This window comes from Macaca fascicularis, chromosome 9 (assembly GCF_037993035.2).
Source record: "Macaca fascicularis isolate 582-1 chromosome 9, T2T-MFA8v1.1".
NCBI lineage: Eukaryota > Metazoa > Chordata > Mammalia > Primates > Cercopithecidae > Macaca > Macaca fascicularis.
The window spans coordinates 128,689,506-128,716,588 of NC_088383.1; the positions used below are offsets into that span (position 1 = coordinate 128,689,506).

Below are 27,083 nucleotides of genomic sequence, written 5' to 3' on the forward strand. Positions count from 1 at the left end.
TACATTGGTCTGGGCAGAAACTACTAGGCTGTCATGGTTTTAAAAAAAGAAGATCATATCTTTCCTAAAACAGGAGACGAGAAGATCACACCGTGAGCAGGCTGTCTGCACAGCGTAAGGAAGGAGGACCAGAGGCAGCGACTCCAAGGCTGCATCACCTGAGAGCTGGAGTCACTCAGGAGTCTGCTCTGAGTCAGCCTAGTTCAGCAGTCAGCATGAGTTTTTGCTATGTCCTTCCCTTCCCTCCCTCCCTCCCTCCCTTCTTTCCTTCTTTCCTCCCTCCTTCCCTCCCTCTTTCCCTCCCTCCCTCCTTCCCTCCTTCCTTCCTCCCTTCCTCCCTCCCTCCCTCCCTCCCTCTTTTGAGACAGGATCTCGCTCTGTCACTCAGGCTGGAGTGCAATGACATAATCATGGCTCACTACAGCCTTGGATTCCTGGGCTCAAGCAGTTCTTCCACCTCAGCCTTCTGAGTAGCTGGGACTACAGGTGCAAGCTCCCACACCTGGCTAATTTTTAAAGATTTTGTGTAGGGTTAGGTTTCTTTTCATTGTCGTAAGAATACCATCTACAGAGAAATTCAGTGAGAGGTAACAGACAAATAGCCCGGGGTGATCAATGGAAGCCTGACTAATGGTTTAGTTACATACATGATTAATACCATGTTTTTATTTTGTAACAGCCATTGATTGACTTTGAAAATCTTTTATACTATTAAACTTTTTTTAAAAGCCATTTTTCAGTCTTCTTTCTAATCTGTACTAGCTACAATTTCTGTGACTTTCAGTCAGTTATTAAAAATAAATTTTTGTGTCCTTTTTTCTTTTTCAGCAGCCCATGACCCATCGAGAATCTGCACCTGTTCCCCAGCCTGAAAACAAACCAGAAAGTAAGCCAGGCCCAGTTGGACCAGAACTCCCTCCTGGACACGTCCCAATTCAAGTGATCCGCAAAGAGGCGGATTCTAAACCTGTTTCCCAGAAGCCCCCACCTCCCTCTGAGAAGGTAGAGGTAAAAGTTCCCCCTGCTTCAGTTCCTTGTCCTTCTCCCAGTCCTGGCCCTTCTGCTGTCCCCTCTTCCCCCAAGAATGTGGCTGCAGAAGAGAGGGCAGCCCCCAGCACTGCCCCTGTAGAAGCTACACCTCCAAAACCAGGAGAAGCCGAGGCTCCCCCAAAACATCCAGGAGTGCTGAAAGTGGAAGCCATCCTGGAGAAGGTGCAGGGGCTGGAGCAGGCTGTAGACAACTTTGAAGGCAAGAAGACTGACAAAAAGTACCTGATGATCGAAGAGTATTTGACCAAAGAGCTGCTGGCCCTGGATTCAGTGGACCCCGAGGGACGAGCCGATGTGCGTCAGGCCAGGAGAGACGGTGTCCGGAAGGTTCAGACCATCTTGGAAAAACTTGAACAGAAAGCCATTGATGTCCCAGGTCAAGTCCAGGTCTATGAACTCCAGCCCAGCAACCTTGAGGCCGATCAGCCACTGCAGGCAATCATGGAGATGGGTGCCGTGGCAGCAGACAAGGGCAAGAAAAATGCTGGAAATGGGGAAGATCCCCACACAGAAACCCAGCAGCCAGAAGCCACAGCAGCAGCAACTTCAAACCCCAGCAGCACGACAGACACCCCTGGTAACCCAACAGCACCGTAGCTTCTGCCCCGTAAAAATCAGACTCAGAACCGATGTGTGCTTTAGGGAATTTTAAGTTGCATGCATTTCAGAGACTTTAAGTCAGTTGGTTTTTATTATTAGCTGCTTGGTATGCAGTAACTTGGGTGGAGGCAAAACACTAATAAAAGGGCTAAAAAGGAAAATGAAGCTTTTCTTCTATATTCTTACTCTGTACAAATAAAGAAGTTGCTTGTTGTTTCAGAAGTTTAACCCCGTTGCTTGTTATTCTGGAGCCCTGTCTACTTGGGCACCCTCCACCTGTTAGCTGTGGTTGTGCGCTATCTTCTGTAGCTCTGGACTGAAGGGGTAGATGGGGAGTCAATTACCCATCACATAAATATGAAACACATTTATCAGAAATGTTGCCATTTTAATGAGATGATTTTCTTCATCTCATATTTAAAATACCTAACTTTAAAGAGAGTAAAATGTGCCAGAGGCCATAGGAATATCTGTATGTTGGATGATTTTAATGCTGCATTTAAAAAAAGAAAATAAAGTAATATAACTGAAAATGGGTTTTGTGGTTTCTAAACCTTTGAAAGCAGTAGCAACATGGAGATTGTCTGTCCCTGGTTTCAGTCAGAATAAATGACAGGTGCATTTAACAAGCCTGCTTTGGGTTTTGTGATGTCTCCAATAGCCTGGCTCATGAGAAAATTGTCTTGGTCACCTCTCAGTCTCAGATTGCAACAGGAACCTGGGAAGACTCAGGGCTGTGAACTCAGGTAATGGGAATATGCCTATTGCATCCCTTCAGACCGACGCAGCCAACAGCCAAGGTACCACTTAAGTAGCATGTCTGCCCACCTGGCCTCAGGCCTCACCAAGAGGCTGAGACTATCCAAAAATGCCCAGAGGGCCTGGCGCAATGGCTCACACCTGTTATCCCAGCAATTTGGGAGGCGATGGCAGGAGGATTCCTTGAGGCCAGGAGTTTGAGACCAGCCTGGGCAACATAGCAAGACCCTGTCTCTACAGAAAACAAATTAGCTAGGTGTGGTGGCATGCGTCTTGAGTCTCAAGCTACCAGGGAGGCTGAGATGTGAAGATAGCTTAAGTCTAAGAGATCAAGGCTGCCGTGAGCTGTGATCCCACCACTGCACTCCAGCCTGGGCAACAGAGTGAGACCCTGTCTCCAAAAATTAAAAATGGAAGCGCACAGGGAAGCCAGCTCCCACTATTGCCCAAGGCTGGCCAAAGTGTTCCTTGGAGTCCAGGTCACTGGGGGTTGGAAATGTGCTCTGAGAATCTTGGGGTCATCTTTATTAACACTGTGTGAGTCACCAAACCAAACTGAGACCAGATTTATCTTCCTGGATTGGGTTCCTAGAAGCCTCTGGAGTTAGGGACCAGATATACTCAGGCCTGGGTAGGAGGAGATTCTTCTTGCTGTGCCAGTGGTTTTTTCTTTTTTTTTTTAAAGCTTGGGAGGGACCACAGCCCCACAGCGTGGAGATCTGCTGGATTTTTTTACTTTTTTATTTTATTTATTTATTTAACCGCTTGCCAAATAAAGTGAAAAGAGAAAGGCCTGAGACCTTGGAACTCTCAGTGAGGTGCTGACTTAAGAGCCCCCGAGCTGAACTTCTCATGACTGTATGGAGTTTAATACTGGCGCCTGACGATGCTGCACAAAAATACACACTGGTGTGCTTGCCACTGTTAGCCTGCTGAGGAAGGCTGAAGTCATTCCCATGGGAATCTGCCAACATCATTCCTGGGTGAACTCATTTGGGGAGTACAAGCCGACATGCCACTGATTCTAGAAACTCGGAACATGTAAATAGGAAAAAAACAAAAGCCTACTGGACTATTTTAAAAATGAACCAGGCTGGGTGCGGTGGCTCATGCCCGTAATCCCAGCACTTTGGGAGGCCGAGGCGGGTGGATTACTTGAGGTCAGGAGTTTGAGACCAGCCTGGCAAACGTGGTGAAACCCCGCCTCTACTAAAAATACAAAAATTAGCCAGGTGCGGTGGCACACGCCTATAATCCCAGCTACTCGGGGGGCTGAGGCACGGGAATTGCTTGAACCTGGGAGGCAGAGGTTGCAGCGAGCCAAGATCACGCTACTACACTCCAGCCTGAGCAACAGAGTGAGGCTTGGTCTCAAAAAAGTTGATGTGACCACTTCTTTTTGGGACTCAGTGGACCTCATATGACGTTAAGTCTGCTTGAATGGTTACTGAATTAGGTTGATAGTATTTTTATCACTAAACATCATCAAATAAGTAGCTCTTTAATGTGGCTGGAATATTTTCAATCATCCAAATTGAAACATGCCATGGGCATCAGGACGGGAGTTATCCGGCCTGTGTTGGTGGCCCCTGGGCCTTGTGTGGGGAGCAGGGCATAGAGCTAGCTGCACCCTCTTGGTGACTCAACTGTCTTGGCCCCTGTAAGCATTGGGGGGCTACAGCCACTGAGCATCTACCGAGCATCAGGGCTATTTCCTGTGATGCCTGCACGGGCCCCCCACATCTGCTTTTCCAAATCTTCCCACTCCTTTTTTTTTTTTTTTTTTTGAGACAGAGTCTCATTCTGTCACCCAGGCTGGAGTGCAGTGGTGCAATCTCAGCTCACTGAAACCTCTGCCTCCCGGGTTCAAGCAGTTCTCCTGCCTCAGCCTCCTGAGCAGCCAGGATTATAGGCATGCACCACCATACCTGGCTAATTTTTGTATTTTTAGTAGAGATGGGGTTTTGCCACGTTGGCCAGTCTAGGCTAGTCTCCTGACCTCAAGTGATCTGCCCGCCTCGGCCTCCCAAAGTGCTGGGATTACAGATGTGCGCCACCATGCCTGGCCTCCAGATCTTCCCACTCTGAGGCCCACCTTGGGTTGAAAGTTTCCCGGCCTGGACCACGCATTCCTTGTCAGACTCTCCCTTCCCAAAGCTCCCAGCACCCTTCTGTGCATTTGCCAAAACCCAGTTGTTTTCTCAACACCCTGAGTCATTTCCTCAGCAAGACTGTGAATCCCCACAGGGGTGGCAGGTCCATTCCAACACTTCCTTCTTCCCACATTGTTGTCCAGACCCAGGCACAGAGGCACCCTGGATGGCCAGGGGGTGCTTAAAACTCCCTTCCACTTAAGATGTTATGATTCTAAGGCTAAATTGATGTTCCTGCACAAATAAATACCATCTTTAGGAGATGTGAGTTTAGGACCAACTCTTTCACCAACTTCCTTTCATAATTCCCAGATATGTAATTTATTTAAGTTAATTTATGTAAGTTATTTCCTCTCTCTGTGCCCTTTGCTCTCATCTGTGAAAGGAGGGCCTTGCCCAAGTTGCCTCTTGGTGATCTGGATGTTTCTGGCAGGTCTGCACTTGCTACTGTTGTGGTCTCTGCCTTGGTATTTCTTCCTTGGCAGCCTAGCCAGGATGCATAGCATGGAGTTCCATTATGGGCTGTGCGGTCCTGCAAGCCCCTGTGTGAGTGTGGCTGGCTGGCCGGCCCACTGTCTGTAACATTATACAAATGTAATCGAATGCCAACAGACAGGATCCAGGGTTGCAGTTATTTTGAGATATGCAGAAGCCTGTGGGAAAATGCTGGAACATGTCTTAGTCACTTGGGCAAATACCTTTCTTTCCCTGTTTCAGCGTGTTTTGAACTTTCAGGCAGCACAAAAAAAGCTCCAGCAGGCACACCCACCCTTTGTGATTCTGGTGCCCTTCCACATCCTGTGGCTCTCAAAGTGTGAGTGCAGAGGGCTGAGAGCGGGGCTGGAGAAGCCCTAGACACCCACCTATGGAAAAAATTGTAGCGCTTCCCTCGATACATAATTCAAAATAAAAACAACAAAAGAAATGTAAGGAAGATCTGTAATTCCCACGTTATACTTTGTCGCTTTGTAAAAATTCCTCCGCTCGTGTATGTGCACTTGGCCAGGTCCCTGCCTTCCTGGTACTCTAAGGTATTGTCCAGCACTACCCAGTAAGAACCAGTGGAGACCAGGAAGAGCTACATCAGTCCCCGGGGAGCATCTGAGCAGGTGAGGAGGTACAGGACCACAAGAGAGGGCAGCAGAAGCCAGCAATGGCGCCATCCTGTGCTTGGTGGAAGGGATGAGGAGGCAGCCACAGGTCCTCCTGATGGACAGGTCACCCCCGTACCTCACAAGTGGGCCCAGAGTTCCTGGTGCAACTAGAAGCCAGCCTGAAGGTGCGAAGGGGGTTGGAAAAAGCATTCCAGATGGAAAGGGTCTTTTTCTAAAGCATTCTCTTGCCTGTCCTTGCCTTCTCTAGCCAGAGCTTTGCCCTAGGATCTGGCCGGCTGCGTGGAGGCTGAGCAAGAAGGTCTCCTCTGGTTTGGAGAGGGAAAATCATCCTGCCAGCCCCTCACTCACTGTCTTCCACTTCATCTCTCTCTCTCCACTGGCTCTTTTCTTCTCCTTAGCCTACAGAAAGCACAAACCAAAAAGAAACACTTCCTCCTCACTGTACCCCCGCCCTGACTTTTTTTTTGGTGATACAGGGCCCAGGCTGGAGTGAAGTAGTGCGATTTCAGCTCACTGCAACCTCCGCCTCCCAAGTTCAAGCGATTCTCCCACCTCAGCCTCCCAAGTAGCTGGGATTATAGACATGCGCCACTACACCCAGCTAAATTTTGTATTTTTAGTAGAGATGGGGTTTCACCATGTTGGCCAGGCTGGTCTTGAACTCCTGACCTCAGGTGATCCACCCACTTTGGCCTCCCATAGTGCTGGGATTACAGTTGTAAGCCACCATGCCCGGCCCACTGCCCCCGGCTCACCATCCCCACTTTCTGATCACATGTCGTGGAAGAGTCAGCTAAGCCCCCTCACCTCCCACATCCTGATCCACCCACAGCCATCCATTCCTGCACTCACCCCTACCGAAACCACTCCTGTGGACACACTGTCACCGGTGTTATGCAATGTCTCCAGCTCTCCTCCCCAGCAGGCTCTGACTCACCCTCTTCCCTTGCCCTCTCTTCAACATCAAGGTCTCCAGGGTTCCTTCCTCATCCGCGCTCTTCCCACCATGTGAGGGTGTTTCAGGCGGCACCTTGGCTGGACCATAGCACCCAGCTACTTAACTCCAACACTAGATGCTGCTGAGCACATATTCTGCAGACTCCGTTAACATATACCATCAGCTGACTGCTCCCAGAGGAGAAGAAATTCTGCCTCAAGACTACAGCATCTGCCCCAGCTGAGTTTCTAGCCTGATGCCCTGCCCTGCCCTACCCTACAGCTTTCCAACTTGTCTGTCCCCACAATCATGTGAGCCAATTCTTAAAAAAAACTAACAAAAAAAAAACCAACACACATGGCTGGGTGCAGTGGCTCATGCCTATAATCCCAGCACTTTGGGAGACCGAGGAGAGTGGATTGCTTGAGCCCAGGAGTTCAAGACCAGCTTGGGAAACATGGCAAAAACCAGTCTCTATTTATAATAAAAATGAAACCCACACACACATACACATCCCCACCACACAAGCACTGTATATTTTGTTTCTATGGGGAACCCTGACTGACGCATACTGTTCACACTCACTGGTTCTCCAGCTTCCTCCTCCCAGACCCCAGTCATCTCTGGGTCTGTTTCTGGTACCCTCTTTTTTTTTTTTTTAAGGGTAGAAATGGCCGGGCGCGGTGGCTCAAGCCTGTAATCCCAGCACTTTGGGAGGCCGAGACAGGCGGATCACGAGGTCAGGAGATCGAGACCATCCTGGCTAACAAGGTGAAACCCCATCTCTACTAAAAATACAAAAAACTAGCCGGGCGCGGTGGCGGGCGTCTGTAGTCCCAGCTACTCGGGAGGCTGAGGCAGGAGAATGGCATGAACCTGGGAGGTGGAGCTTGCAGTGAGCTGAGATCCGGCCACTGCACTCCAGCCTGGGTGACAGAGTGAGACTCTGTCTCAAAAAAAAAAAAAAAAAAGGGTAGAATTAATATTTTATTGTCATCCAGATGGCAGTTGGGTTTATAGTCTCTATACTTTATACTTTATGTAAATAAAAATAATTACAAGTTTTAAATAGCCAATGGCTGGTTATGTTTTCAGAAAACATGATTAGACTAATTCATTAATGGTGGCTTCAAGTTTTTCCTTATTAGCTGCAAAAAATTCACCCAACTTTTGTCCCTTAAAAAACTGGAAAGGACCAGGCACGGTGGCTCACACCTGTAATCCCAGCACTTTGGGAGGCTGAGGTGGGTGGATCACCTGAGGTCAGGAGTTCGAGACCAGCCTGACCAACATGGAGAAACCCCCTCTCTATTAAAAATACAAAACTTAGCCAGGCCTGGTGGCGCATGTCTGTAATCCCAGCTACTTGGCAGGCTGAGGCAGGAGAATCACTTGAACCCAGGAGGTGGAGGTTGCGGTGAGCCGTGATCTTGCATTGCACTCCAGCCTGGGGGACAACAGGAAAACTCTGTCTCAAAAACAAGCAAGCAAACAAACAAACAAACAAACAAAAACTGGTAGATTGGCATGCATTTGACTTCACATTCTGAAGCAACATCCTGACAGCCACATGTACTTCAAAGAATACCATGTTGGAATACTTTTCAGAGAGGGAATGAAAGAAAAGCTTGATCTTTTTGCAAGGCCCACACCACATGGCTGAGAAGTCAACTATCACAAGTTTATCACTTGCAGCCTCCAAGGCTTCCTGAAAAGCAAACTTGCTCTCAATTCGCTTCACCATCTTGGCTGCTAGAGTCTGAGGAGCAGCTGTAAGAACCGATGGAAATGGATCCAAAGCGCTGGAACAAGCTTGGAGCTCTGGTACCCTCTTTCTCCTGAACACCAAACTTATCTATGCCTACAGGGCACACAGAAAGCTGAGCCTTCAGCTGATATCCTCCAGGAACCTGGAATTCAAATTCTGGGGTCCCTTCAGGGATCCCCCAGCACTGAGCCAGCTCTATCCCAGCACAAGCCTTCTACAAGGTGCGATCTCAAAGTTCACAAGGCCAGCCAGGTGGAGGATTGACAGAGCCAAGCTGTCACAAGTGGGATGTAGGATGGGGGCAGACCCAGAGACTGAGGCTCGGCCCCAGGCAGCAATAGTCATGTGGGGCGTTGGTCCAGTGTCACAAGAGATTTCCAATTTTCCAGAAAGACCAGAAATTTGTTCCTGTGAAGTCTCTCAATTTTTATTTTTTATTATTTATTTATTTATTTATTTATTTATTTTGAGATGGAATTTTACTCTTGTTGCCCAGGTTGGAGTACAGTGGTGCAATCTCAGCTCACAGCAACCTCCACTTCCCTGGTTCAAGTGATTCTCCCATCTTAGCATCCCAAGTAGCTGGGATTACAGGCACCCGCCACCACGCCCGGCTAATTTTTGTATTTTTAGTACTTTTGTATTTCGCCATGTTGCCCAGGCTGGTCTCGAACTCCTGACCTCAGATGATCTGCCTGCCTTGGCCTCCCAAAGTGCTGGAATTACAGGCGTGAGCCCCAGTCCAACAATGAAATTTGCCTAACAAGAGGTATTAAGGGAGGGACAGGCTTCATTAACCCTTTAAAAAAATGTTTTTGTCACTTTTCACTCAGGGCAACGAGTGCTTACTTGCCCTACATTTTCATAACCAAAAGAGTGCACACAAGACTCTTGCCTAAATGTGACTGTTCTCAGCCAACTCTGTCCACCCTCTGACATCGAAGTCGCTGACGTATTTTTTAAATGTTTCGGCCGGGCGCGGTGGCTCACGCCTGTAATTCCAGCACTTTGGGAGGCCGAGGCGGGCGAATCGCGAGGTCAGGAGATTGAGACCATCCTGGCTAACACGGTGAAACCCCGTCTCTACTAAAAATACAAACAACAACAACAATAACAAAAACTAGCCGGGCATGGTGGCGGGGTCCTGTAGTCCCAGCTACTCGGGAGCCTGAGGCAGGAGAATGGCGGGAACCCGGGAGGCAGAGCTTGCAGTGAGCCGAGATCGCGCCACTGCACTCCAGCCTGGGCGACAGAGCAAGACTCCGCCTCAAAAGAAAAAAAAAAGTCCCCCAAAAGGTGCCCAGTTTCATTAACATTTTTTGGAGATAATTTTGACTAATGATTGGGTCACAAATTTCCTCCAGACAAAAAAAGACAAAAAGGTCCATTATCCCAAATATATACCTTTCAAACCCTTAGGATTTAAAAATATGGAAAACATGGTAACTTCTCCATTTTAGTGTTTTGTTCCTTATATTTCACTCTAATGATCAAGATATAAGAAAATACATAGAGGCGATGGATATCTCAGCTACCCTGATTTGATCCTATGCATTGTATACATGTATTAAAATATCACATGTATCCTCACAATAAGTACAACTACAGTATATCAATAGAAATTCAAAAATTAGGTCAGGTGCGGTGACTCGCGCCTGTAATCCCAGCACTTTGGGAGGCCGAGGCAGGTGGATCACTTGAGGTCAGGAGTTTGAGACCAACTTGGCCAACACGGCTAAACCCCGTCTCTACTAAAAATACAATAAATAAATAAATAAATAAATAAATAAAAATATTAGCCAGGCTTCGTGGCGCAAGCCTGTAATCCCGGCTACTTGGGAGGCTGAGGCAGGAGACTAGCTTGAACCCAGGAAGGAGAGGTTGCAATGAGCGGAGATCGCACCACTGCATTCCAGCCTGGGCGACATAGGCTCTGTCTATAGAAAAGAAAAGAAAAAAAAACTAAGAAATTAACAAAAGAAAATATATTGTTTTAAAATAAAATTACATTTAATAATCATTGCAAGAATAGATAAGGATGAAGTTTCAGGTTAGAATGAAAGAGAGAAGGCATGTGTTTACAAACAAGCACAAGGCCCAAGAATTACTTATTGATTAGTATAAAATGTAAATGGTTGATTTTGCACAAATGCGATTTTTTTTTCTTTTTTTTTTTTGTGGTCCACTGGAATGAGAAACTCAAAATCTTTCTTTAGAGCTAAGGCTTTTTTTTTTCAATCGAATTCCTCAGGTTGGAAGGAGTTAAGGCTTTACGAAAGCAATTTGAAGGTTTGAAATCTCCAGGGAGATTGATTTATGAGTATAGTACAAGTTAAGGCTACCTCTGACCTTAGCAGATAGTGGCTGTGAAATTAGGCCCTGGAGTCCTGAGACAGGGGCTCTTCATCTTAACCTCCTTAGTATCTCACCATGTGTTAGCAATTCCATGAATCCCATCGGATTCATGAAATTTCATTCATGGAATTGGATTCCAGCTCGAATTTAATGTAATTCTATTGGATTCATGGAATTCCACTTCAGTTCTGGGATTCTCGGTAAATTTTCTTTTCTTTTTTTTTCTTTTCTTTTTTTTTTTTGAGACAAGGTTTCTCTCTGTCACCCAGTGTGGAGTCCAGTGGCATGATTTAGGCTCACTGCAACCTCCGTTGGCCTCCCCAGTTCAAGCAATTCTCCTGCCTCAGCCTTCCCAGTAGTTGGACACCACCACGCCCAGCTAATTTTCTTATATTTATTTTTTGGTAGAGAGGGGGTTTTGCCATGTTGGTCAGGCTGGTCTACACCTCCTGACCTCGTGATCCGCCCACCTCGGCCTCCCAAAGTGCTGAGATTACAGGCGTGAGCCACCGCGCCCGGCCAGTTCTGTGATTCTTTGGAGTGCGATGGTGCCATCTCGGCTCACTGTAACCTCCGCCTCCCGGGTTCAAGGGATTCCTCTGCCTCAGCCTCCCAAGTAGCTGGAATTACAGGCATGCACCACCACGCCCAGCTAAATTTTTGTTATTTTACCAGAGACGGGGTTTCACCATGTTGGCCAGGCTGGTCTCAAACTCCTGGCCTCAAGTGATCGACCCACCTCGGCCTCCCAAAGTGCTGGGGCTACAGGTGTGAGCCACCGCGCCCCGCCTCAGGTCTGAGGTTCTTTTTTTCTTTTTGAGACGGAGTCTCGCTCTAATCGCCCAGGCTGGAGTGCAGTGATGTGATGTCGGCTCACTGCAAGCTCCGCCTCCCGGGTTCACGGCATTCTCCTGCCTCAGGCTCCCAAGTAGCTGGGACCACAGGTGCCCGCCGCCACGCCCGGCTAATTTTTTGCATTTTTAGTAGATCAGCGTGTTAGCCAGGCTGGTCTCGATCTCCCGACGTCGTGATCCGCCCGCCTCGGCCTCCCAAAGTGCTGGGATTACAGGCGTGAGCCCCCGCGCCCGGCCGGGTCTGAGGTTCTTAAACCAGGACTCATCCGCACTAATTGAAACCTGAGGTGAGGGATTTCTCCTCGCTGACCAGTAGGGGGCGCATCGTGACTACGCCTTCTGCTTTCACTCCCCGCGCAGGGAAATCCTGTCCTGCCCTCTCAGGGAGCAGTTCCTGACTGTGGGCTCCATTTTATAATAAAATGACTCACCTGAAGAATCACTTCTGTCATTATTTCGTATTCCTTACAAAACCAGTGATACACCAAGGCCTCATCTGAAAACCAAGTAAAGGAAGCGAGCACAGGATGTCTGCTGGTCTGGTCGGCGTTTATCTCGGCTGGTGAGAACGCAACCATGCCTCCATTCACACTGTCATTCCTCCAGTAAATGAGACATCCCTGTTTTCTAAAGGAGGGAGATTTATGAGTCAGAGGTAATCGGATCCACAATCTGATTAGAATTCTATCCTAATAACGGGAGCTGACCGCATCCATTTGTGATCGGGCCCAGTCACCATTTGCTTGGTTTTCCAGCACTGTAAGCCAGACTTTGGGGTGGGGGGAAGGTGAACGCTCCCCGCACTTTAATGCCAGGCTTATTCTTTCCTAAGGAGCAGGATCAAAATACTGTTAACGGGAAAAATATGCTTCCTCGTATGAGACTGCAGCATTTTACCTTGTATGAGAAAGGAAAAATGAAGGGTGAGACCTGCTTGTTTCTTACATAACTAGGGAGAAATCCACCCCCTTCTCACCCCATAGCTCTTCCTGGTGGCAGTAATGATCAGAAACAGGAGTACCCAACTTCTTTCATGCTTGGGGGACTAGAGCTGCCCACTCTATGCAGAATGGGCAAAGTAAGGGCAGAGGAGAGTGTATTAGCGTCACAATAGGCCTAAAGCCTGCATTTGAAAGCTTCAAGAAAAGACTGAGAGGCAATCTCTTGCTGTTTCCCCTAAAGGCAGGTTGGCAGATCAGCTCTCCTATCCAGAGCAGCTAGAAAAGCTGGCAAAACAAACAAGATATATTTGAAGGTGAGCCACCAAGGGGGTGAGGATTTGCGGGTCAAGGTCCTGGAAAGAAGGGTTAGCAGAGCTTTGAATTTTGAGGCATTTGCCTATTTCATGAGGCAGAGAAGCGCCCAGCAGTCTCATGCTAAGGAAGAGCTCGAGTAGTCGTCGCCAGCTTTCAACTTCCAAAGGGCCTCACTCTTTAGAAGGAATAGGAATGAAAATAGAGAAACTCTCACAAAAACTGAAACCCAGCTTCCCATTGGCTTAACGTTTGACTGTGTTACAGGAAAGGGGTCCTGATCCAGACCACAAGAGAAGGTTCCTGGATCTGGAGCAAGAAAGAATTCAGGGTGAGTCCATAGAATAAAGTGAAAGCAAGTTTATTAGGAAAGTAAAGGAATAAAAGAATGGCTACCACATAGGCAGAGCAGCCCCAAGGGCTGCCGGTTGCCCATTTTTATGGTTATTTCTTGATGATATGCTAAACAAGGGGTGGATTATTCATGCCTCCCCTTTTGAGACCATATAGGGTAACTTCCTGATGTTGTCATGGCATTTGTAAACTGTCATGGCGCAAGTGGGAGTGTGGCAGTGAGGACAACCAGAGGTCACTCTTGTTGCTATCTTGGCCTTGGTGGGTTTTAGCTGGCTTCTTTATTGCAACCTGGTTTATTAGCAAGGTCTTTATGACCTGTATCTTCTGCTGACCTCCTATCTCATCCCGTGACTTAGAATGCCTAACCTTCCAGGAATGCAGCCCAGCAGGTCTCAGCCTTATTTTACGCAGCCCCTACTCAAGATGGAGTTACTCTGGTTCAAACACCTCCGATAATTGGATTAGGGCAAGCTTTCTCAACCTCAGTGCTATTGACACTGATATTGACATTATCAGTGGACCATCCTATGCAATGTTTACCATTCCCGGCCTTTAACCACTGGATGCCAGTAGCAACTCCCCTTCCCCGAATTCTGACAACCAAACTTTCTCCAGACATTGCCAAATGTCCCATGGTGGGGAAAATCACCTGTGGTTGAAAACCACTGGATTAAGGGTGTCTGCCCAGACCCCAACTGCCTTCCACAAGCAAAAACAAATCTTACTATCATATAGGGCCTCAAGTGATATCTATAATTTTTCACACATGATGTGCAGCACCTAATAAAGAACAAAGCTTTAAAATACATAACAAAGTTGACAGAAATCAAAAGAGAAATAGACAAATCCACAAGCATAGTGGGAGATGTTAAGATACATTTCTGAGGAAATGCTGGACTAAGCAGGAAAAAAACAAGGTTAGGGTAACGGTAAACTGCGAAGAGAAGTATCTGGAGGAAAAGAGAAAGGTATCGGGTCTAGTTGCATGAAAGAGGGGTTGGCAGGAAGAGGGGTATTGAGGGCAGATGGAGAAATGGAGAGAAGGGGAGGGTCTTTGTGGGCCCCCTCTTTCTGGAGGCCTAATTCTATAAGACCTCTTCAGCATGAATGGTACAAGGGAACTGCGTCATTTCCTTTGTTCCTTCATCCAGACTATACTGGCTGCTCTGTGAGATCTACCTGTACCTCCAGTCTATCAGGCATGTGAACCAGAGCAACTCCACCTTGAATAGGAGCTGAGTAGAATGAGGCTGAAACGTACTCGGCTGCATTCCCGGAAGGTTAGGCATTCTAAGTCACAGGATGAGACGGGAGGTCAACACAAGATACAGGTCACAAAGACCTTGCTGATAAAACAGCCTGCAGTAAAGAAGCCAGCCAAAACCCACCAAAACCAAGATGGCAATGAGAGTGACCTCACTGCTACGCTCCCACCAGCACCTTGACAGTTTACAAATGCCAGGGCAACATCAGGAAATTGCCCTATTTGGTCTCAAAAGGGGAGGCATGAATAATCCACTGCTTGTTCAGCATATCATCAAGAAATAACCATAAAAACGGACAACCAGCAGCCCTTGGGGTTGCTCTGTCTTTGCCGTAGCTGATTGTTTTTTCTTTCTTTTTTTTCTTTTTTTGAGATGGAATTTCACTCTGTTGCCCAGGCTGGAGTACAGTGGTGCGATCTCGGCTCACTGCAAGCTCTGCCTCCCAGGTTCATGCCATTCTCCTGCCTCAGCCTTCTGAGTAGCTGGGACTACAGGCGCGCACCACCATGCCTGGCTAACTTGTATTTTTAGTAGAGACAGGGTTTCACCATACTTGTCAGGCTGGTCTTGAACTCCTGACCTCAGGTGACCCACCTGCCTCGGCTTCCCAAAGTGCTGGGATTACAGATGTGAGCCACCACGCCCAGGCTTTGTTTTGTTTTGTTTTGTTTTGAGACAAATCAGCTCTGTCACGCAGGCTGGAGTGCAGTGGCACAATCTCGGCTCACTGCAATCTCTGCCTCCTGGGTTCAAGTGATTCTTCTGCCTCAGCCTCCTGAGTAGCTGGGATTACAGGCGTGCGCCACCACGCCCGGCTTATTTTTGTATTTTTAGTAGAGATGGGGTTTCACCATGTTGGTCAGGCTGGTCTCAAACTCCTGACCTCATGATCAGCCCCGCCTTGGCCTCCCAAAGTGCTAGGATTACAGGCATGAGCCATTGCGCCTGACCACAGTAGCCATTCTTATATTCCTTTACTTTCTTAATAAACTTGCTTTCACCTTACCCTGCAGAATCACCCTGAATTCTTTCTTGTGAGAGATCCAAGAACACTCTCTTGGGGACCCCTTTCCCATAGCAAGTTCGTTGTGGACTCCTTAGCAGTCAGTGGGGACTAGTAAGGTGGCCAAAAGGGTGGTAAGCACTTTCTGATCAACTGGGTGAGTGTCTCCAGTAGAGCTGTAGCCCTCCACCCCTGCCATGGAGGTGCCACCAGGTGTCACTAAACTTAGAGAGTCCTATGGTCTGAGGCAGTTTCAAAATTGAGAGTGAGACTGATTTAATTCCTGTCCCATCTCTCCCCGTTGTATTTTAGCAAGAAGTACTCCAGGACACAGAAGAGAAGCCTGTCCTACGTGGATTACACAGGTATATTGATACCTACTATATAGCAGACATTATTCCAATTGCTGCTAAGAAACAGAGTAGGCCGGACGCGGTGGTTTATGCCTGTAATCCCAGTACTTTGGGAGGGCAAAGTGGGAGGGTCGTTTGAGCCTAGGAGACCAACCTGGGAAACACGGTGCGACCTTGTCTCCCCTGAAAATACAAAATAAAAAAGCTGGGCATGATGGTGCATGCCTGTAGTCCCAGCTACTTGGGAGGCTGAGGTAGGAGGATCACTTGAGCCCAGGAGTTTGAGGCTGCAGCAGTGAGCCATGATTGTGCCACTGCACTCCACGGCCTGGGTCATAGAGTGAGACCCTGCCTCAAAAAAAAAAAAAAAAAAAAAAAAAAAGAAAGAAAGAAAAAGAAAAGAAAGAGAAAAAGAAACACAGTGAGTTTCAGACTGGAATATAAAGATGGGTAAAGCCTATCCATTGTCTTCAGGCCTAATAGGGGTAAGGGGGTAAGGGCAGTGAATCGAATAAACCAGCAGTTTGAATACAGTATGCTGGGGTAACTCAGGACAGAGCACAACGGGCTAAGAAGATGAAGAGTAATCAGGTGCTGGAGGGGAGAGAGAGAGACAGTAGATTAGGAGAATCTAGTTAAGAGTCTGAAATGGGAAGAGGATCTTCTGGGGAGCAGGAGTATCATGAACAAAAGCCTGCAGGTGCGAAAGCATGACGTGCATTCAGGGAAAATTGTATGCCCCAGGTATTACTGAATGCTACTCTATACCTGGCACTGTGCTAGGAGTTCGATGTACCTCGATGAACAAGACTCAGTCCTTCCCCGCAAATTGCTCAGGGATCTTTAGTAGGGCAGACTGAAAAGGAATGGGGAGCCGTTCTACAGTGAGCTGTCTGGAGGAGCTGGGGCGCAGAGTGTTTGCAAATAAGTAATGAGAAATGGCCAGGTGCAGTGGCTTTGGCTGGGCATGGTGGCTCATGCCTGTAATCCCAGCACTTTGGGAGGCCAAGGCAGGCGGATCACGAGGTCAGGAGATCGAGACCGTCCTGGCTAACACGGTGAAACCCTGTATCTACTAAAAATACAAAAAATTAGCCAGGTGTGGTGGTTGACTCCTGTAGTTCCAGCTACACGGGAGGCTAAAGTAGGAGAATGGCGTGAACCCGGGAGGTGGAGCTTGAAGTGAGCCCAGATCACACCACTGCACCCCAGCCTGGGCAACAGAGTGAGACTCCATCTCAAAAAATAAAAAATAAAAAAAGGAATGAGAAACATGCCTGTCAGGTTACGAGGGGCTGTCGTATGCCTTAAAAGTGAAGACACAGCCAGAATATAACCAGCTCCACCTTTGAAGCTCTGTGTTAGAGCTGGGTGCTGCTCAAGAGTCCCAGTACAAGTGATCACACACAGCTGTCAATGCCTCCTGGATTTGACTTAGCAAGTCTGGGAGGCATTTGAAGTGAAATATCAGGCATCCAACCCAAGCTGCTAGCAGCCTGATTAGAAAGGCAGGGTTGATGAAGACAGGGCGGCAGTTGCTGTTGCTCCTCTCTTTCCAGGGACATAAGAAAAGAAGAGGCCTCTGAGAGGAGACCCACCCTGTCCTGGGGAGGCCGAGGGCCCAATGCATTGGTGCCAATGACATGGGGCTCACAGTCTCTGTTCGAAGATGATCCCACCATCCACTCTTCTGAGACCTTGATTTTTCAGTTGTCCCAGCTCTCTTTTGTGTCCAACTTCTCCGCTTGATTTATCCCCAGCAACATAAACATATCTTTAACAGGCCGGGTGTGGTGGCTCACACCTGGAATCCCAGCACTTTGGGAGGCCAAGGCAGGTGGATCACGAGGTCAGGAGTTCAAGACCAGCCTGACCAATGTGGCGAAACCCCGTCTCTACTAAAAATACAAAACTTAGCAAGACATGGTAGTGGGCGCCTGTAGTCCCAGCGACTCACGAGGCTGAGGCAGGAGAATCACTTGAACCTGGGAGGCGGAGGTTGCAGTGAGCTGAGATCGCGCCACTGCACCCCAGCCTGGATGACAGAGTGAGGCTCCATCTCAAAAAACAAACAAACCAACCAAAAAAACCATATATATATATATATCTTTAAGTTGTTCTCACCACTCTATCCTGTTGTTGCCCCATCTCTCTCCTCCCTGCAAAATTAAACTTCTTAAAGGAGTTATCCACACTCACTGCCTCTACCTCCTCACTTCCTGTTCTGTTCCCTCTACCTCCTCACTTCCTGTTCTGTTCCCTCTACCTCCTCACTTCCTGTTCTGTTCCCTCTACCTCCTCACTTCCTGTTCTGTTCAAGTTCCTTTGGAACAGAGACCCATCTGGCTGGCTCTAGGGAGCTTCTTCCTGTAGGAACACACTGGCAACCACATGCAAATCTAGCAATAGATCCTCTGGGTCTGGATTTCCCTTTCTTTTCCAGAGTCCTTTCTAGCCCCTCTCCAGGCTGTCTCCCTCTCCCACATGACCTCAGTCACCTGCTCTACACGAATCCGTTCTGACTTTCTGTATCTTCTCAACCTCACCCCAGACCTCTTACCCAAGATGCTGAATGATAGCTGGCCTCATGGAAACCTGGAACAGAGGCTACAAACTCATCAGGATGGGCTCCTCCTCCTCTCTACCCTGCCCTCTCCTTCCTCATCTGTGTGTGTGTGTGTGTCTGCTTCTCTCTGACCATCTCTGCCATTTTCCCCACTCTCTACTTACCCATCTGGCACCATCCCATAATGACCACTCCAGCTTCAGTCAACTTCAGGATCTTTAGCCCAGCTCCTACCGTCAGCAGATGCTCAAGAAATGGAACCTAATTAGCCTGGTAATTTCTTCAAGTGAGGAGACAAGTCATAGGTCACTGGCCTCAGATTACAGGATGTGGCTGTTTAGGGCCACAGGGCGGTGGACAGGACAGCCTCCCTGAGAGGCGGGGGGAGAGCAGGCCACGAGAAGCAGCTTTGTATGCCTCCCATTCACGCCTCCACCCAGGGCATTGGCCTATGTGCTCAGCAGCCCGGAAACTGCTTTCACTGAGGTCATAAACAGTGTCTTTGTTGTTGAATCCAATGGACAGTATTCCTTTCTTCCTGTATATGAATGTTCAGTGGCTTCTGGAGCTGTTGACCCTTTTCCTGCCCCCTTTCCTGTAACTCCCACAAGATTTACCGTCTTTAGTTTTCCTCCTATATTTTGGCTATTTCCTTCCAGCCTATGTTGTGGGCTCCTCTTTCTCTGCCTGTGCTTTCAAAGCTGACTATCCCCTTGGTCTGGATTTTCCTTTCCTTTCCAGAGTCCTTTCTAGTCCCTCTCCAGGCCATCTGCCTCTTCCACGTGGCCTTGGTCACCTGCTTTATACGAATCCGTTCCAACTTTCTGTATCTGCACGACCTCATCCCAGATCTCACCCAGCTGGACAGCTCCACCTAGACGTCCCACAGGTATCTCAAAGTCACTGTATGCACAGTGGCACTCCATCCCCCTTCTACCTTCTTCTCCCTGATGTTTCCTACTTCAGGAGATGGTGCCACCCAGTTGCCCAGGCCAGAAACAGCATCATGCTTAATACCTTCTTTCCTTCACTCTAAACCCAACCAAACACCAAACATGAAAGAATTGACAGGCCAGGTGCAGTGGATCACACCTGTAATCCCAGCACTTCGGGAGGCTGAGGCGGGTGAATCACCAGAGGTCAGGAGTTTGAGACCAGCCTGACCAACATGGTGAAACCCCATCTCAAATACAAAAAATTAGCTGGGCATGGTGGTGTGTGCCTGTAATCCCAGCTACTTGGGAGGCTGAGGCAGGAGAATCACTTGAACCTGGGAGGCAGAGGTTTCAGTGAGCTGAGATTGTGCCACTGCACTCCAGCCTGGGCAACAAGAGCAAAACTCCATCTCAAAAAAAAAAAAAAATTGACAATAATCCTTTCATATATCAAATATCCAGTGTTCTACTTTCGGAGCTTCCATCTTTTCTTTTTCCTTTCTGCCACCACCATCATTCTTGGAGTCATTCTCCTAAACAGGCTCTTCACTTTCAGTCTTCCAACCACCCAATCCAGTAACCCCCACTGAGTTACTCTCCCCATGGCCAGAGGGCTATTTTCCTGCCTCCTTCCTCCTTTTTAAAAGAAATGTAGTTTTGTCACAGGATCCTTGGGGTGTCATTTTTCCAGATGGAAAACCTCTGTTGCCAGCAGCGCCTTCTGCCTGAATATTGCTCCTGCCCACTGGGCTCATCCCACCCACTTGGCCCGGTAGGCTGTGTCGGGTCCCACACCTGCCAAGGGCAAGCCAGGCGTGGAGTGGCGGGTGTGTGGGCGAGCAAGCATGGGGTCTGGCCACTGTGCACAGCCAGGCATGCTGGCTGCTATGGTGGGACGGGCAGCTCCAGGTGCCACCACAGGTGCTGGCTCCATGAAAAGCTGTGGCTGGACCAGATGTACTGCATGTGGCTTCTGCTGCAGGCACCCAGGTCTGAATGAGGGTAATGTGGTGGCACCTGCAAACCTGGAGATGCTGGGAACTGCAGAGCCCCGAAGAGGATGTCACAGCCCTGGCTTGGAGAGCCCCTAGGTCTGAGCTCCCTGAAGGGCCAGAGCTCTTCTCTTCTTGTTGCCTGCAATGTGGTGAGCCAGGGGGTTGTGTTTCAGCCCTGTTTGTGTTACAGCTCTTTCAGTCCCACCATTCGGCAGGTCCTGAGTTCTTGTCATGCATCTAGGAAGAATGAGGTACACAGTACACAGATAACTAGAGGGTGAGTGAGGTGGCGAGGAGCTTCATTGAGTGACAGAACAGCTCTCAGGAGACCCAAAGTGGCTAGCTCCTATTCACAGGCAGGTCATCCTGACGAGTCAAGGAGACCGAAGCAGGTAGCTCCTTCCTGCAGCCGGTAGTCCCAACGTCTGTAGCCCTCAGCAGAGAGGAGTCCCAGAGCAGGTAGCTCCTATCTGCAGGCAGGTCGTCCCAAAGTCTGCAGCCCTCAGTGGAGAGGAGACCCAGAGGAGTTAGCTCCTATCTGCAGCAGGTCATCCCAAAGTCTCTGTGAGTCTGGCTGAGTTGAGGGTTTTTATGGGCTTCAGAAGGGAGAAAGTGTGTGCTGATTGGTCCATGGGTGGCCATGAACGGGCCTGAAAAAAGCACCATAAGTTCTCACTTCAGGCAGCAGACTGCACCCAGAACTGACCACCCAGCCCCCATGATTTAGGCTCTCCCTGGCTTGAAGGTGGGGCTTCACTGGGGACCCACCTCTTTCTGCCCAGAAGCCTGTCTGCCTCCTGCCACCATCTACATGTCACCCACCACACCCAGGCTGTTCATGCTGAGGGTTTCCTGAAGACCCATGCTGAGCCACCCTCACCACCCGCTTGGCCTCCCTCCCATGATCATTGGTGCCCAAAGTCTGGAGGGGGCCGAGGTGGCAGGGGACTGGTTTGTCAGCTCCACCCTGAGTGCATGCACACCCGGCTAGGTTTCAACAGCACATGGGCTTGGCCACAACTTTGCTCCGAATCAGAGCAGACACCAGGAGTGGGGAGAGACCAGGCAGGGGGAGCAGGTGCTTCGGAGCCTTCAGGGGCAGGGGGTCTTCCTGGGTCCCCGAGAGGGCAGGGGTTCCTGGGTCTGCAGCTGCGGCTGGGCAGCTACAGCTGTGCCTAGGAGTGCAGGGCTCCTGCCTGTTCTTGGCTCCAGCTCCGTGGAGCACACAGCCCTGGCTGTGCCTCCGCTACTGCAGCTGGTGTCTTCACAGCGGCTGCTCGAGATGGGCCACCACTTCCGTCAGTTTTAGTACTTTTATATATACACAGACTCAAACCACTATAACAAAAAATAGAGGCAGGACAGCTTCAATATAAATACATACATTTGTTACTTTTTTTTTTTTTTGAGATGGAGCTTCGCTCTTGTTGCCCAGGCTGGAGTGCGGTGGCGTGATTTCGGCTCACTGCAACCTCCGCCTCCCAGGTTCAAGCAATTCTCCTGCCTCAGCCTCCCGAGGAGCTGGGATTACAAGCATGTGGCACCATGCCTGGCTAATTTTGTATTTTTAGTAGAGACGGGGTTTCTCCATGTTAATCATGCTGGTCTTGAACTCCCCACTTCAGGTGATCCACCTGCCTCGGCCTCCCAAAGTTCTGGGATTACAGGCATGAACCACCGTGCCCTCTTTTGTTACTTTTAACATTTTTATTGTGCAGGGTTTTTTTTTTTTTTTTTTTGAGACAGGGTCTCACTCTGTTGCCCAGGCTGGAGTACAGTAGTGTGAACACTGCTCACTGCAGCCTCAACCTTCTGAGTTCAAGCAATCCTCCCGCCTCAGCCTCCTAAGCAACTGGGCCACCATGCCTGGCCTAATTTTTGTTTTTGTATAGATGGGGTTTTGCCATGTTGCCTGGGATGGTCTTGAATTCCTGGGCTCAAACCATTCCCCCACCACGGCCTCCCAACTGCTGGGATTACAGGCTTGAGCCACCATACCCGAACTATTATGCGGAGTGTTGAACATTCATTAAAGAAGACAGAATGTTATAATGTTCCTGTGTTTCCACCCTCCCAGTCCCAACAACTGTCAACCCAAACCAGGCCTGCTCCATCCCTATCCTAATCCACTCCCTCTCACATAATATTTTGAACCAAATCCCATACAGCCTATCATTTCATTCATAAATATTTCAGTACGGATTTCTAAAGGATTAAGATTTTGGCCAGGTGAGGTGTCTCACACTTGTAATCCTAGCACTTTGGGAGGCCAAGGCAGGCAGATTGCCTGAGGTCGGGAGTTCAAGACCAGCCAGGATAACATGGCAAAACCCTATCTCTACTAAAACTACAAAAAATTAGCTGGGCACAGTGGCATACACCTGTAGTCCCAGCTACTTAGGAGACTGAGGCACAAGAATCGCTTGAGCCTGGGAGGTGGAGGTTGCAGTGAGCTGAGACTGCGCCACTACACTCTGGCCTGGGTGATAGACACCCTATCTCAAAAAACAAACAAAGATTTTAAAAATACTATTACCATATCTGAAAGAATGAACAATAATTCCTTAATATAATCATTAAATGTCTCATATTCAGGTTTCTAATTATCTCACAAATGTAATACACTTGTGAAAAATTAGGATCTAAATAATACCTATAGATTGTGATTGGTTGCTGTGGCTTTAAATGTCTTCCAATTTTAGTTTCTCTTTCTAGCTCTTTTTCTTTTCCTTGCAGTTTATTTATCGAAATTAAAACAAAACAAACAAACAAACAAAAAACAAATATATTGTCTCTTCTGGAGAGTTTCCCACAGTCTGAATTTTGTCCATTGAATCCTCATGGTATCATTTAACAAGATCCCCAGTCTTCTGTATTTCCTATAAATTGGTAGAGTATCTTTTTTTCTGCAGCATTATTTTATAGACATGTAACATGAAGATCTTAAGGTTAATCGGTTTGCCTTAGTAGTTTAAGCTGCCTTGCTTGCCCAGAAAAGGGACCTGAAAAAAATAAAATAAACTTCCTGTACGAGTTTCTAAATTGGATCTACTGAAAGTCCTTTGTCAAGTCCCCCATTTTCCTTAGGCTAGAGCCCAAGGGAGGGAATCACCTGATTATTTCTTAAACACTGTGATTGGTCAAGGGTTGAGCATGTGACCCAAGCTAGGCCAATCAGAGCCCTTTCACAGCTTTTTCTGCAGGAGCTGGGAGGACTCTGCTGTGGATTGATCCTAGGTGAGGTTCAGAGAGATGCCTTTGCAAGTTTTATTGTTTCCACGAAGGGACTTCTGTTAGCAGGGATGGTTCTTAACTCTGGCTGTACAATCAGTGAGATTTAAAAAAAATACATAAACCCATGAAGGAAGACAGGTACAAAAGGCACATACTGTATGATTCCAGTCATCTGAAGTGCCTAGCAGGAGCATCTCGCTAGAGAAAGAAAGTAGCAGATGGACACGGTGGCTCACACCTGCAATCCCAGTACTTTGAAGGTGGAGGCGGGCGGATCACCTGAGGTCGGGAGTTCGAGACCAGCCTGACCAACATGGAGAAACCCCGTCTACTAAAAATACAAAAATTAGCCGGGCCTGGTGGCGTATGCCTGTAATCCCAGCTACTCAGGAGGCTGTGCCAGGAGAATTGCTTGAACCCGGGAGGCGGAGGTTGTGGTGAGCCGAGATTGCGCCATTGTACTTCAGCCTAGGCAACAAGAGTGAAACTCTGTCAAGCAAAGAAAAGAAAGGAAGGAAGGAAGGAAGGGAAAAGGAAAGAAAATAAAGAAGCTTGGTGGTTGCCAGGAGCTGGGAGTTGGGGGCAATGGGAAGGAATCTGATGGGTTTCTTTTTGCGGTGGTGAAGATGTTCTGGAATTAGATAGTGGTGATGGTTGCCCAACTTTGTGAATATACTAAAAACTACTCAATTGTACGCTTTAAAAAGGTGAATAGCCGGGCGCGGTGGCTCAAGCCTGTAATCCCAGCACTTTGGGAGGCCAAGACGGGCAGATCACGAGGTCAGGAGATCGAGACCATCCTGGCTAACACCGTGAAACCCCGTCTCTACTAAAAATACAAAAAACTAGCGGGGCGAGGTGGCGGGCGCCTGTAGTCCCAGCTACTCCGGAGGCTGAGGCAGGAGAATGGCGTAAACCCGGGAGGCGGAGCTTGCAGTGAGCTGAGATCCGGCCACTGCACTCCAGCCCGGGCTGTATACAGAGCAAGACTCCGTCTCAAAATAAATAAATAAATAAATAAAAATAAAATAAAATAAAATAAAAAGGTGAATAGAAACAATACACAAGCCCACATTTACCCCAGACCCGTTAAATACAAACTCTACAGGAGGGGCCCAGATATTGACAAATTTCTAAAGCTCCCCCAGGTGAGTCTAAAGAACAGTGTCTGAAGACCACTGTTTGAGTAAAAAGCCTGCTCTGTCTTCAAGAAGTAGGACGACTGGGGAGAGAGGTTTCAGATGCTTGCTTGACTTGTGTCTCTGTCTCTATCTCCGTTCCTCATCTGGATCTCCTGACCTCGTAATCCGCTCGCCTTGGCCTCCCAAAGTGCTGGGATTACAGGAGTGAGCCACCGCGCCCAGCGTTTTTTTTTTTTTTTTTTTTTTTTTTTTTTTAGACGGAGTTTGGCTCTTTTTGCCCAGGCTGGAGTGCAGCGGCACGATCTAGGCTCACTGAAACCTCCATCTCCCGGGTTCAAGCGATTCTCCTGCCTCAGCCTCCCAAGTAGCTGGGATTACAGGCGTGCGCCACCACGCCCGGCTAATTTTGTGTTTTTAGTAGAGACAAGGTTTCTCCATCTTGGTCAGGCTAGTCTGGTGTACTCTTTTTTAAAAAAGAAGTAATTAAAGTTAAATGAGATCATAAGGATGGGGTCCTAAGCTAATGCAACTGGAGGAATGGACACCAGGAACGTACCCCACACAGAGAAAAGACTGTCTGCAAGCCAAGGAATGAGGCTTCAGGAGGAACCAAACCTGCTGAACTTTGATCTTGGACTTTCAGGTTCCAGAACTGTGAGAAAATAAATTCCTGTTGTGTAAACCCCCCAGTCTGTGATATTTTGTTATGGTCACCCTAGTAGATTAAAACAAGGTCCAATCTAGCTGTTTCTGTAAGATGGCAAGAGGTAGACAATCGTATCTATAATAATGATTAATTATAAATTAATTTATCCTATGTTGTGCCTCGTATTTTTTTCTTTTCTTTTCTTTTCTTTTCTTTTCTTTTCTTTCTTTTTTTTTTTAGACAGAGTCTCACTCTGTCACCCAGGTTGGAGTGCAGTAGTGTTATCTCAACGCAACTCACTGCAACCTCTATCTCTCAGGTTCAAGCGATCTCCTGCTTCAGCCTCCTGAGTAGCCGGGATTACAGGTGCTCACCACCATGACTGGCTAATTTTTGTATTTTTAGTAGAGATGGGGTTTCACCATGTTGGCCAGGCTGGTCTCGAACTCCTGGCCTCAAGTAATCCACCTGCCATGGCCTCCCAAAGTGCTGGGATTACAGGCGTGAGTCACTGTGCCCAGCCTCTCTTATTCTTTTTATTGTGTTATTGCAATGTCTAGCAAAAGTGCTGAATAATATCAGGAATAACAAACATCCTTGTGTTCCTTGACTTAAAGAGAATGCTCCTGGCATTTCATGGATAAATATGATGTTTCCTATTACTTTCTGATAGCCACCTTTCTTCAAATTAATCAGTCTTGACAAATCGTCTTGCACCTGCCTGGCTGCTTAGACACTTCTCCTGTTGTTTCCTCCACACAATGGCTATGCTTCAGACAAAATAAACTACTGACCCTTTTCTGGACTTGCCATGATCTTTTGTGGTTCCATGTCTTTGTATATCCTTCTCTTCAAGCCATGAACACCCTCCTCAACTTCCAAATACCTGGTAGCTTAAAGAGAACCAGATAAAAGTTTAGTTCCTCTTTAGACCCTGGATGTGGAGAAGATTTCTGCTTCTCTTCCTATTTGGAAGAACATTTTGAGGAAACACTTCCATCATCCTTCTCCTTTCCTTTAGTTGCTTCCTCCCAGGGGAGAGGTTGAAGGTCTGATTGGGCCAATCTCATTGGTGGGTAACTGGTCTTAAAGGCCAGGCCGCAGGTCCCACCCTTCTTACTTTGCCTGAGCTCAGATATAATGCTTCTGTGGGGTTAGCACCCCTTGGTAGGACCACCTCTGTGGCAGGGGAAGCGAGGATCTATCATTCTCTTTCTTCCACCTTCTCCACTATGACTGGATGGGTAGGTCCGGTGACTCCTGCACTGTGAGTCTTCCTCTGTTCAGTTCAGTGGAAAAGGAGGATTATGTCTCCATTAGGTCTAGGTTTAAGCCATGTTCAAATCCAGTTTTTACTAGAGCTTTGTGTCAAGGTTGGTTTTCTGTTTCCTGCTTGGCTAGAGATCCTTGGACATATATTCTATTGGTGTGACTCTTAGAGTGGGGGTAGTGGGAGTGACTCCCTAGACCCTTAATACCAACACTGAGTGTGTGCTCTCATCAAACGTTTGCTGGATACACGAATGAATTGATTGATGTACCCCAGCCTTCCCCACCTTTAACGATAACTATTGTTTACTGAGTGCCTTCTGTGAGCCAGGCATTATTATCTCATTACATCTTCCCAACAACCATATCAAATAAGAATTAACATTTCCATTTTATGAAAAAGGACATTTTATATTCCACTACCATATTAACTATCCTAAGGCAAATCTCTGCTTTAAAAAAGTAGCAGTTTGG

General features: G+C 47.9%; 1 protein-coding gene and 1 long non-coding RNA gene across 5 annotated transcripts in view; one reads left to right on the plus strand and one right to left on the minus strand.

Moving 5' to 3' along the window:
• The window catches only part of BAG3 (BAG cochaperone 3), a 26,980-nt gene extending 24,797 nt beyond the window's left edge, over window positions 1-2,183 (plus strand). For 3 of the 4 annotated variants that reach the window (XM_005566576.4, XM_065521487.2, XM_074002896.1), the window contains one exon: window positions 829-2,183. In XM_005566576.4, coding sequence (XP_005566633.3) covers window positions 829-1,647 — 819 coding nt within the window. In that variant the 3' untranslated portion in view covers window positions 1,648-2,183. The remainder of the gene's footprint in view (window positions 1-828) is intronic. The other variant, XM_005566577.4, reaches the window with a different exon arrangement.
• Window positions 1,443-18,773, minus strand: LOC123566867 (uncharacterized). Its single transcript, XR_006689555.3, has 3 exons — window positions 18,553-18,773; window positions 12,023-12,218; window positions 1,443-8,061 (listed from the first exon to the last, which is right to left on the minus strand). It is a non-coding gene; the product is annotated as an uncharacterized lncRNA (long non-coding RNA).
• Between the last annotated feature and the right edge of the window lie 8,310 nt (window positions 18,774-27,083).